This window comes from Tinamus guttatus, unplaced genomic scaffold, assembly GCF_059628265.1.
Source record: "Tinamus guttatus ecotype Peru unplaced genomic scaffold, ASM5962826v1 Tinamus_guttatus_pri_ptg000172l, whole genome shotgun sequence".
NCBI lineage: Eukaryota > Metazoa > Chordata > Aves > Tinamiformes > Tinamidae > Tinamus > Tinamus guttatus.
Genome location: NW_028288706.1, coordinates 6,163,874 through 6,175,966, shown reverse-complemented (window position 1 = coordinate 6,175,966; position 12,093 = coordinate 6,163,874). Strand labels below are relative to the sequence as shown.

Below are 12,093 nucleotides of genomic sequence, written 5' to 3'. Positions count from 1 at the left end.
CTTATCAGATGTCCTCTCACCAGACTTTAGCTGAAAGCCTGTGCAAGGGCAGCAAGCACTCAGAACTCTCAGCTACACCAGATTCCTGCAATTTGAGACTGGTTTTTTCTAGTACAGAGACATTAATCACTTGCAGCCACTTAGTAAAGGGGGTCACACGGTGGCAGGCTGACTAGTTTAGTACTGGACTGGATTAGAAAGGCTCAGGGAAGTGTCATCATAGCAGTAATGCTACCTGCCAATGGAAACTTCCCCCTGGTTTTGTATCATCAGGGCCTGACCTGAGCTTTTGGAACACGAGGCCACAACCTGACGGTCACTGTTGCTATGACATTACAGACACAAGAAACCACGCGGCGGTAACTACAGAAAGCCTGAGCTTCTTGCAGCATTTAGTCGGCGTGATGCTGTAAAAGCCCACGACCAGCCTGGATCCCATCCCTGTCGTCGCAGCCAGGGGCACTCGGCACCGCGAGGCGCTTCCCACGGGGCGGCACGTGGATGCGGCAGAGCCCGCGACGCGTCGGCAGCGCGCGGCCACGAGGGCAGGACCCAAACTGCTCTCAGAGTTCTGCACGATCCTCCCGCTGCTGCTCACTCCCCAGTTAGCAGCGTAAGCTGCAAGCAAACTACAGTTATAATTATCACCATAATTACTATTTTAATAAGAACCAATGACTTATCAAAATATTTCACTGAAGACTTACACATCTTTTCTTGTAAGGCTGCCAAAAAGGGAAAAGCTGGTTCAGTGCTGATGTACCATCGCATGTATGCTGCTAGCAGTCAGCATCTCCAAATTTCTATTTATACAACTGGATGACTAAACCTGACTCAAGTGAATGCCAAAACGTAAGCAATTTGAGGCACGGGAGCTGTGCAAAGTATTATTATTCTCCTGTTGTACACACTAACAGCTTTGTTTACTACATTTACTCCTCCTCTGCTTGTTTGCTTGGGTTTTATATGCTCTAGGCCAAGCTGTTGAACTTAGATGCCTTAAGGTAGCCACCTGAATCCACATTTACGTATTTAAACGGCTGTGTCAGGCATCCAGGGAAAGTCCTAAGAGCCTAAATAAGCTTTTAAGCACCTAATTCAACAAAATGAGGTGCCTAAACACAGATTTATCTCCAGGTACACAAAACTGTATCTCTGCAGGCAATAAGTTGCTATTTGACATGACAGCATTTTTACTGCCAGGTGTGCACTCTAGTCTGGTAAAAGCTTGTTCTTCCTTCACACACTTGTTAAATATTAAGATGCCTCCAGTAACGGTCCCATCTCTACAAAAAGGTTTGATTTAAGTTTTCAAAATTAGCAGATGGTCATTTAACGAGTTACGGCCCCAGGTACACTGTCCAATTGAGGAGAACGTTTCCCAGTTAAAACGACAATTAACAAAGCCAGTACCCGGGGGGTTTTTCTCGGAGCTTTGTCCAGTTGTCATCCTGAAAAAACTTATAGATAGGGCACATGACAGAAAAGGACTGTACTTGCAAATCTGGTATGTGGTTGCATGTTTCTGAATAGTCAAATTTGCCTTGGAAATGTAATTTTTAAGGTCTGTTATTCATTTCTCAAGCAAGGGTCAATGAGTTAGATACAATTTCAGGGAACATGAGCTTTGTTGCTTATTCTTTTGAAAAAAAAAAAGAAAAGAAAAGAAAAAAAGAAAAGAAAACAACAAAAAACATGTTTCATCTAAACATATGCCCTCCTCAAAGAGTACAATTATGAAGAACAAAGCTAACTCCAAACAAGCTGAGTTTTAAGAACAAAAACAAGGACCTCTCAATTTCAGAGAGCATGAAATCCAAAACTCCCCATTAAGAAAGGTCGAGCTAATAGCATAAACTGTGAGAGAAAAAATACTCAAACTGCAGTCACAGAACTGAACTGAAAAACACATCTGAAGGACAAGCAAAGGCTGCAGCACGAAGTAAAAATCAAGTGCCATGACTCACACAATCAAATCCAAGTTAAACTTAACTTTGCAGTGTTATTCAGCTTTCCAGAATTGTTTTAAATAAACATTCCACTTACTAATACTCTCTAGCAATATAACAGAACAGCAGTAGAGCAGCACCATGAAAACAAATGTGGGAAGCATTCAAGATCTGACCTCAATGTCAACCACGCTCTAGCGTGATTTTTTTTTTTTAAGCAAACTGTTTGACTGAACTGATATTCATTTATTATAAAGTTTAATTTTATTTGCCATAAAAAAAACAATTATAGATGTGATATAAATAGTTTGTCCCTTGGAGCAATCCACTAATCATCTCTAAAAATAAGGATCACATGATTGAAGTGTCACGTACTGATGCCTTTGGTACTGCACATAAAAGAATGAACTCAAGGTCGCAACCTATGTAAATTAAAGGAAAATTATATGTCCCTCAATTTTTATACCCACCAGGCTAGAAAGTCTAGTCTCTCACTCACAAATTAGCCCCAACTTAGTGAGGCATTCATCTAACTTAAAGGTTGGGGGTATCTTCAGGGAAACCATAGCTGCACAAGGTAATGTGACTATTTGCTGCTTTAAAGCAAAGTTTTTACCTACCTCTGTCTGCCTAGAAGCACTTGGGTGGCTGGTTTGCAATACCAACCCCTTGCTGTTTTCTATCTACACTCAGCACCTTAACCAAACTGTGGCTGGGGGACTCATTCCCTGCTCAGCTGTCTAACAGCAGGCGCAGAGGAGTCATCAGCGAGTGGGAATCACTGAACAACAGTGTGCCAAGGTCCTGTGCTGCACAGGTACCCGAGGGCAGCACTGCACAAGTTAGCCCAGCGACTCGGTTAAGTGTTAATAGCTGCACTCCCTATTCAGCCTGCAAGCTCTTCAAGGCAGGGACCTCTCCTCAGATACGCCTGGAAGGCTTCTAGTGCCGAGATGGTGCCATGCAAACGAATAATAATTATACTTCCATGTAGACCATTATTGTGCATAATATAAATTACTTTCACTGATCCAAGAGGAAATCATTCTCTCATTTTGAAATGAAAAGAGAGAGTAAAAATAATGATTACTTATTTGATGTTATTATTATAACAATAATTACATTTGTGCGTCCAGAATCCTCGGCTGCCACACACTGACTTTAATGGAGCTATGCCAAGTGATGGCAGCTAAAAACCTGGTCCCGGGCCCTGTTGAAGATCTCAAACCATTTCATGAGGGCTAATTGCACCCACGGCACTTCCACGAAAGATGGGAAGTTGAACACATTTTGCAGTTTGGGAACAGAAACAGATTTGAAAAGGGAAAAGGTGGATTCCTTTAACCGCACTTCAGGTACCCAAGTTAAAAGCCTGTTTGCCTCAGTCTGTCTGTACAGTCTTTGCCAAGGAGAAGGTTTTTCTGGAGAGAGTTTCGAATCCTAATTGAATTGAATCACCTCCTGTGGGCTTTATCTCCCTCCTCTCAATTAAGGGGAGCCTTGCAGCACAACTGCAATCGCAGCCACCAGGCCTGAAAACCCAAACTGCAAGTGCTGGGGTTCTCTGCAGGGAGGGGAGAGAAGAAGAAAAAAACAACAACAACAACAACAAACACATCCAGATCCCAGAACCCAGATCTTGGGGCTCTGCTCTCCAATCTAATAAGCAGCCTGCAGTCCACTGTCAAGGGCATCGATTAAAACTAGTTAACTAATAGAATAGTTAAGAGAAACTGAAGTTCCTGAGTCTGAAAATAAGACTTGAGCACTTGGAAGTATTAATGACCATCAACGGTGCTAACAGGAGCACAAACCTTGTAACTGTGACACCTTCAACAGCGAGTTTCACACCTGAAGCCTATTCCATGGGCAGCATTTCCAAGAGAGAGGACGGAGCTTCCCTTTTCCCCATGCCAACACAGGGTGCAGAGCCCGAGGTTCCCTGACCTGTCTCACACAGAACCACTCACATGCGCATGTGAGAGCAGCCTTGCGAGGACAGCATTTCTGTCCCCTGCATCTGCCCGAGGAAGAAAACACACGGGACATTTCATCCTGCTTAAAGAGTCAGCGGCAAAGATCTTGCTGAATCCATTCAGTATCAGACCTAATCTTAACACTATAAAGAAAGTCAGGAAGTACTTGATTCAAATGAATACCCAGTATTATACAATTTGAGTGTTCTGGCCAGCAAGACTCATTTATTGCTTTCATTGTACTGCTAGTTCCTCATCAAGCACTAATAGAATGCAGTATTTCATACTGTGGACATTCAGCAGAAAAGTAAAAAAAAAAAAAAAAAATTTTTGAAAAATACATCTCAAAGTAGCAGCAGATCACAAGGGCATTTTATAACAGAAAATAACCATTGGCACCACCTGATAAGTAGCTGAGGTTTGTACATGTCTCCTTGTACAGCAGCTGGTCCTCTCTAGCCAAGAAAAGAAAAATGAACAGACCCCTATTTCAAAGGGAACATCTGCAAAGACCCACCGGACACTAAAGAATAGAAAGAGAACAACCAGTGGCCTGAAAAAGACTTCCCATGACATAACTAATTAATACGGACCCATTTCATGCAGTACTTTCCCACATGCCCACAGAAAAGATGCTTAATGAGACAACTGCTGCCTGAGTCCATCCATCTAATCTGCTTCTAATACTCTTCTTAAATAATGCATACATTAGCTCTCTGTTAGTGAAGAGATTTGTTTGTTTTATTAACATGTGCCTTGTTAAGTGCCAAGGCTTTCTAAAATCATTATGCAGTTTCTAGCTCCAGATGTATTGTTACCCCCTCTCTCATTATAAAGTGATTAGTTGTCTCCATTGTCCTTTTCACTTGTTATTAAAGTTGTACCGCAGTGTGATTAAGCTCCTGATAACAGACAAACTGTAGTTAGTGGTCAAGTCAGCATTATGGGCCCATTCAGTAAGAAACTTATCATTTTTAGCCACATCATAGCTTGATGCCATTAACTTCACTCACAAGCTAAGGTCCCCAAGTAAGCGGTTTCACTGAAACCAGCAGGTGTACTAAAAGTGTGCAAGAACTGAGTTTCTAGAGCTTGCATCATGCTACGCTGAAGTCTGTCATGCAAATATTCAGCCTACATTAAGTTCACTCACACCTCTTAGATCTGGAATCAATTTTTAAACCTTATCTACTATTCCTTGGGTTGAGAATTGAAATTGGTGAGGCCACGTGTCTCCATCTATGAACTATTCAGACTTGTGCTAGAGGTAAAACACATGGAACCTGTAAATTCACTGTTTTGAGCAAAAAGGAGTAAGCTAAGGGTGAAATCATTCTTGTCCCTTGAGATCTCTTTCATTTTCTAGAACTTAACAGGTTATTTTATGTCCAAGTGCAACTTCACACAGCAAAATCCAACTCCTCTGCCTCAAATCCTTTGAGAGGCTACCCATGGCAGCCCAGGGGCTCCCTGGCTTTTTCCCAAGGCCAGACACATTCCGACCTTGTTCCCTCGGATGCACATTCCCTCGGACGCGCACCCTGCTACCCTCACAGTCTAAAGCAGTGCTTTAAATCTACTGAAATTGCTGCAGAACGTGCGGATCCCTGGGCTGGGGTACGGCGCTGGCCTCAGCGCGGGCTGCGCGGCAGCTTCTGGAGACGCGTCGAGAACTGACCCGGGCGCTGTACGGGGGAGTTCTCCTCACACAGAGCAGTCTGCTCCCCAGTGGGGAAACAGCTGCCCACCCCGCAAGGGAGATTCTGCACTTGGGGGAAGCCTTTGGGAGGGCTGCCTTTCCTGGGGTCCGTAGTTCATTAGGATCCAGGAGAATTTATCACAGCTTTTGACTTCTTGTGTCTTAACCTACAGCCAGCACAACTGGTGCAACGGAGCCTGCAGGACCAGGCGCAAGGGAACCCAAGGAAGAGGAACAGCATGAGTGTATTCTGCTGTCCAGCCCATGGAAGAGCAATGGGAGCAGCCTCACCTGCCATCGTCCCAGGAGAAGAAACATCTTGTTCCCCTCCGTACAGAAGAAGGATAGGCAATACCGACCCTCAGGAACGCCCTCCACAGGTTAACTTCTGCTTGGAGCTAAAGCAGAGCTAACCCTCACTGTCCTCCAACACACACTCACCTTTTCGTTTAGCATTTCTGAATGTTTCAAGCTACCAATAGCTCCTTTGACAGCTTCACGCTAAAGGAAACATTCAATTTCTTAGAAATGAATACACAAAATTTCAGACTCAAGAAGTGCAACGGTTGCCTCCAACAACTACTCCTACAGCAGAGGCCACATCTGGTAACACCAGCACGTCCACCGTGCCGCACAGCGCCAGGCCCGGGCTAACGCCACAGCACGTGCTGTGCTGCCACCTCGGCCCCGCCGCTCGCAGCCCCGGAGCCGCCATCTCCGCTCCCGCTGCTCTCGAGGGGGCTCCTGGCCAGGACACCCCCCAAGAGGCTCCCTCCAGCCCTGCTGCCGAGCGGCGCGAGCGGGCAGCGCTCCTCGCGAGCCCGGCCTCGGCAGGCACCCGCTGCCCGTCCAGGGACCAGACCCTGGACGACCGACCGCCCTCACAGCCCAGTTCTCGCCTGCTTTCAGTGTTTGAGTTGTGCTGGATGAATAAAGCTGTGCAAGCAGCAATGAGTAGCTCCAAAAAACTGCCCATGGTTGCAGGCACTCGCTGAAGTCACCACTGACCGCCCCTACTTCTTTAGGGATATCTCCATAAGGTGATTTAATTAAATATGGAACAACTGCAGGAAACTGCTGATGAGTAATGAAAACTCCACATGTAGCTGGCCAGGGGATCCAGCACAGTAGGTGTTTGCAGCTGCAGAATGGTTCAGTTCAAAACTGTTTCTTCCTGCCAAGGTGGCAATTCATATTAAATTATGCACAGGTATAATGGCACCTTTTAACTACAGTGCCATATTATTTCATATTTCATCTGAAATTACTTATTACCTGTATCTGACAGCACTGATTGTTTCAAAAACAATCTAAATAATTATTTGAACTAAGTGCTTTAGAAGAATGTTTCTTTCCCTGACAATGTAAGTTACCATTGCCCCACTTTATTTATTTATGTCTGTTTTGGTAAAATAAAATACTGCAGTTTGTCTTGTACATGGTACAAACCAGAAGTTCTGTAACTTCTATGCCTTCTTCTCATGAAGGTTTTACAAGTACCACCTTCTGCAAAATGCCCCAAGTGTGGTTTGCATAATTATAAAAAAAAAAAAAAAAAAAACTCTTATCCCAGATTAGTTAAAATAAAACATATTTAGTATAAAGGTTCTTGAAAAGGTCAGCAATTCTTCAGTTTGGTAGCACAAAGATAGTGACCAAGAACACAGTATTTCATAGACAAACCAACAGCAGTCTTGTCAGAAAAGATCTTAAATGTGTGACTTGGTTAATAGACCAAAGAGAGTTAAAATTAATATTCCTTTTTTTCATTCAGATACAAGAGTGATAAATTGTTGGGAAAAAAAAATGATACTTGGAGAATCTCTTAGACACAGTTAACCAAAGACATGTGGATATAATGGGACTACTGTATTCACACCAGCCAGTCTCTGAAAGCGTTTCAAAACAATTAGATATACATAAACTATGAGAAACTTAGATTGAAGAGGATAACAACCTCACTTACATAAATTGTATTTTAATGTGGAAACACAGCAACAGAAAGTCTTCTTTCATACAGATTTTATACCATGCAATGCCATTAATATGGGATACTGCTCACATATTCAATCTGAACTCAATCAGGCCGCCCTCCCAGACGCACAACACATGTAGAGTTGGACGTATAAACGCATGCACAAAGGAGGAGCTGGGATTTCAACCTACCAAACTAAGTGAGTTGCTACCAGGTTGTTAAGGCAGAGATCTGCACAACTCCAGTTTCCCTATCTCTGTTCCATCAAATGCACATTTTAATCAACAGATGGATGTTTAAATGTGGGTTATTATACTCCTGACAGAGTAGTTTTAAGGATGGCAGCCACATCCCCACGCATAGGCTAAACAAAGCCACAAGCGTTAAAAAGATATCCTGAAGAAGCATTGCAGAATCACCTCTTGACAAAGCATTTTCCTCCAGCGTAATTTTTTTAATAGCAACATCACCCACCACAGGACAGCTCAGTGCAACGCTCTAGTTACGCAGGGAATGTGGGAGAAGCAGCCACGCTGGGTACCTGCTTGAAAGTGCATTTTCCACATGGAACCCAAGTGTCTTTGCTCAATCGGCGCACACCGAGGAGCGATGTGTCAGTGTCAAACACGGCTACGGCAAGCACGGAGCGCACAGCGTGGGCCTGCTGGACCACGCACCAAGCCCGGGCAGCGCTTCGTGGGGCTGCTCCAGCCTCCACCCACCCATGCAAGGGACACGGGGGTAACTGCCAGAGCAAGAAGCAAAACAGCTCAAAAGAAGGGGAAAAAAAAATAAGGAAAGGACACGGGAGGCAGGGTATTGGAGGAAAAATAGTGGAGGTTGACTACTTAAATGTATGGACGCAATAGACATTCACACAAGAGTACGCAAGGAGACAAGAACTGCATGCAGCAAGCGGGAATTTCAGTTTTTTACACTCAGGGAAGCTCCAGGGTTCTCTATAGGCACCAAGCGAGTACGTGGCCCTTCCCCAGAGCCATCCCAAGCACCGGGCACGGCTACGACTGCGTGCGGGCGGCTGGGCAGAGCGGCAGCGGTGCCCATGTCACACAGGGGGTAACCCACCCCCGGATCCTAAACCACCCGTATCTCCCAAAATGCAAACGGAAACACAAAACCAGACGTGCAGAGCGCACACGCACTGGAGGGAACAGGGGCTCCCCCAGCCCTTCTCCATCAGCAAACAACACAAGGGACAGAGGAGTCTTCTCTGGAGATGGGGACCACCAGGCATCGCCTCGGCTACAAGCACATTCCCAAGGTGTGCGCTACCTTCCCCGGGGCACAGCCAATCCAGCCTCCACCTGTCCGCCAGGAAATGCAGAAATAACCAGCGACGGGGCTGGCTTTCCAATAAGCACCAGCTCCAGGCCCTATTTAAACCCTATGGCGGTTTGCAAAGAAAGAAACCCGCAAGCGCGGGGGAGCGCGGGCTCGTCCCCGGCACCGCCGCGTTTCCAGCGGCGGGGACAAGTTCTCGCACTGGATCCCCCGGTGGGGCCTGCGGGAACCGCGCAGCTGGGACGAGACCTGCCTTCCAGGTGGGAACAGCTTCCAGCTGGAGCGGGGGGGAGAGCCGTGATGCTCCGGGCGGGAATCCCGGGCGCGCACCAGGTGAGGCAAAATGAGCCCAAGTTGGGTTTTTGTTGGTGGTGGTTTTTTGGGGGGAGGGGAAGGTAGGGGCAGCGGGGGTGCTGCCTTGGGCCCCCCTGGGGAGCCCCCGCGTGGTCCCCGCGCTCGATCCCCCCGGAGCCCCCATCCCCGCGCGCAGCCCGCAGCGCCGCGCGGCACCTACCAGCGCCTCGCCCTGGAGGGCGGCGGGGCCGCGGCGCGGCTGGGGCGCGCGCTGCTCGCCGGCGGGGGCGCCGCCGCGGTCGCGCTTCTCCCGCCCGCCGCGCTGCTCCTCGGCGGCGTCGAGCGAGGTGAAGTTCCAGACGAGCAGGGTCTGCAGGAGCAGCACGGTGAGCGCCGCCAGCAGCGCCGAGTGCGAGCGCCGCGCCAGGCGCCGGCCGCACGCTGCCGCCACCATCTTCGCCGCCGCCGCGCTGCCGAGAGCCGCCGCATCCGCCGCGGCGCGGGGTTTTCAGACGGGCAGCGCCAGACGTCAGCAGGGGGAGGGCGGAGGGAGGGCGGCGTGTGCGGCTGCCCGCGGCGCTGCCCGCGCGCGCGGCGCGCAGGGGAAGGGCGGGCAGGGCGCGGGCGGCGGCCCGGGGCGCCGCGGGGGGCGGCGGGGGGCGGCGGCGGCGCGAGCCGCGGCCCTGCGCGGGGGAAGGGGCGGCGCGGGGCGGCGCGCGGGGCGAGGCGGGGGAGGGGGCGGCGCGGCGGCCGCGCGGGCGGCGACTGCCACCTTCTGAGGGAAGGCGGCCAGGGCGGCCGCACCTGCCGCCAGGGCGGCCCCGCGCCGCGAGCGCCGGCGCCCCCGGGCAGCGGCCGTTAGCTGCGGGCTGTTTCCGTTAACCGCCGCGGCCGGTCGGGGCCGCGCTGAAGGAGCTGGCGCCACAGCAGCCCCTGGTGAGCGCCGCGCCCCGCGCTTCGCCGCTGCCTCGCGGACGCTCCAGAAAGGCGGTTTCTCTGAATTGTAGAACCGAAATGGGCCCAGATGCGACCTTCAATCTGTGGCGCCCTGAGAACAGCTGAATACCTGGAGCTCTGTGCACACCCTTAAAGCACAGCCCTGCGGCAGCACAAGGTCACGGCCCGGCAGTGTGGTTGTGTCTTGAGCCCGAGCGCACACGGACGGCTTTTTAGGAAAAAAAAAAAAAAAAAAGGTGCAGGGAATGTTCCCAAAGCAGCATTTCGGCCTCGGTGGCTGTTATTTAAATGACATTCAATGATAGCAAAGAGCGGATCAACCCCGGGCTGAGAGCGGCTGTGGTGCGAGAGCCCTGCGGCCCTGTGACCGAGAGGTCTCCCGCGGGCATGGTGACTGTAATTACCTGTCCCATGCCTCGAAAAGTGCTCTTAATGGATGACTTGTGTTCCCTTTTCCTTCCCTACTGGGAGTGGCTTTTTAATCCGAAAGATCTCATTATCCAATGATAGCAGTGAAGTAGGGAATTTTTTAATCTGCCTGCACAGTGCCTCCTTTCTTAAACCCAATTCCACTTCACAAGCCAAATCAACAATGAAAAGAATGTATCTTCTGATCGAGGCAATTCCTCTTTCTAATGATAGCCAAGTGGAATTTGCAAGCTAGTAATATTTTGTTTCCACTGGAAGTACTTTACTTTCTGACTTGAAGAATAATAAAACAAGCAGTAAAATTCAGAGGTATTAAGGGAATATTCTTCCTGATAAAACAGAATTTACTCAGATGCATCTTTTGTTGCAGTGCTACAAAAGCTGATGAAATACAAGGCAGATTAGAGATAAGCAGCATTGTTTAAACACTTTGCTTTCCAAAGCTGCGTACAGCTGGACAAATAGACTTTCTCATGTTACAATTAACTGTTAACAACAATCTTATGATCTGACAGAAGGATCAGTTTTAGGAATAATCTGTTCTTAACACATTATTTTTGAGGCCTCAGGGGTAAACTTCTCAGAAAAACCAAGCAAGGTATTATTTCATACATGAAAAGTTCAGAGACTCTCCTGTCCCATATTATCAACTCGCACATGTAGAAATCAGGCACTCAAAGGACCTAGGAGAAGCTTACTTGGGTGAGCAGGCAGTAGATCGAACGGTCAAGTAGATCCAGGAGATCTGAACGGTTCAGGAGATCTGAACCAACCGTAGAGCTGAACGGTCCTAGACTTCAAGACCCGCTGCTGACCATGTCTACCCCATCATGAAATGGGAGACACCATTCAAAATGACGGCATAAAATCACTAAAAAACAAAATTCAGCTATTTGGTGAACACACAGATTCAGCATCTAAAAGAAAGATTTCAGGGAATGTTTACACATTTTGAATAAAAACATTTGAACACAGAGCTTTTACCGTGTTTCTGTAGGATGCTGTGCATACTGTGTAGGGGCACTGCCTGACTCCTGGCAGTAACAGGGTTTTTCAGTGCCTCCACTGCATGCTTCAGGATCTTCCTCAGCAGCTTCACATTCCCAGCGGGTTTTTAACAGAAGCTCCTTTGCTCTTAGGTTTCCAAATTTCTTCAGATTAGCTGTGGCTCATCTGCCTCCCTGCCCCCAAGAAGTCTTGCGTAGCCTCATCAATATATCTTTTTCTTTCCTCTCTTCTTTTTCTTCTTTACCAGTTTCGGATACTAGCAATAGCTTTTTTTTTTTTTTTTAATCCAGTGCAATATCCCATCTTCTTAATCTCTACCTGATAAACTCACCAGTGAAGGTCACATTATGTGATGATAAAACCATAGAAAGCCAGGCAACATTTTAGCACAGGGCAATACTGCATTTTATAAGAGGAATGTGGCAGTAATTATGACCAAATTTTGATCCATGGTTCTTTAAAATTCTTATGGCCTACTGGAAAATGTCCTCTAATTTTTCACTA

At 47.8% G+C, this 12,093-nt stretch overlaps 1 protein-coding gene across 1 annotated transcript in view; it reads right to left on the bottom strand.

The window, feature by feature from the left end:
- Positions 1-9,649, bottom strand: part of XYLT1 (xylosyltransferase 1) — a 173,540-nt gene extending 163,891 nt beyond the window's left edge. Inside the window, exon 1 of the mRNA XM_088523224.1 lies at positions 9,416-9,649. Within this exon, the coding sequence (XP_088379350.1) occupies positions 9,416-9,649 (234 nt within the window). The remainder of the gene's footprint in view (positions 1-9,415) is intronic.
- Positions 9,650-12,093: the final 2,444 nt, after the last annotated feature.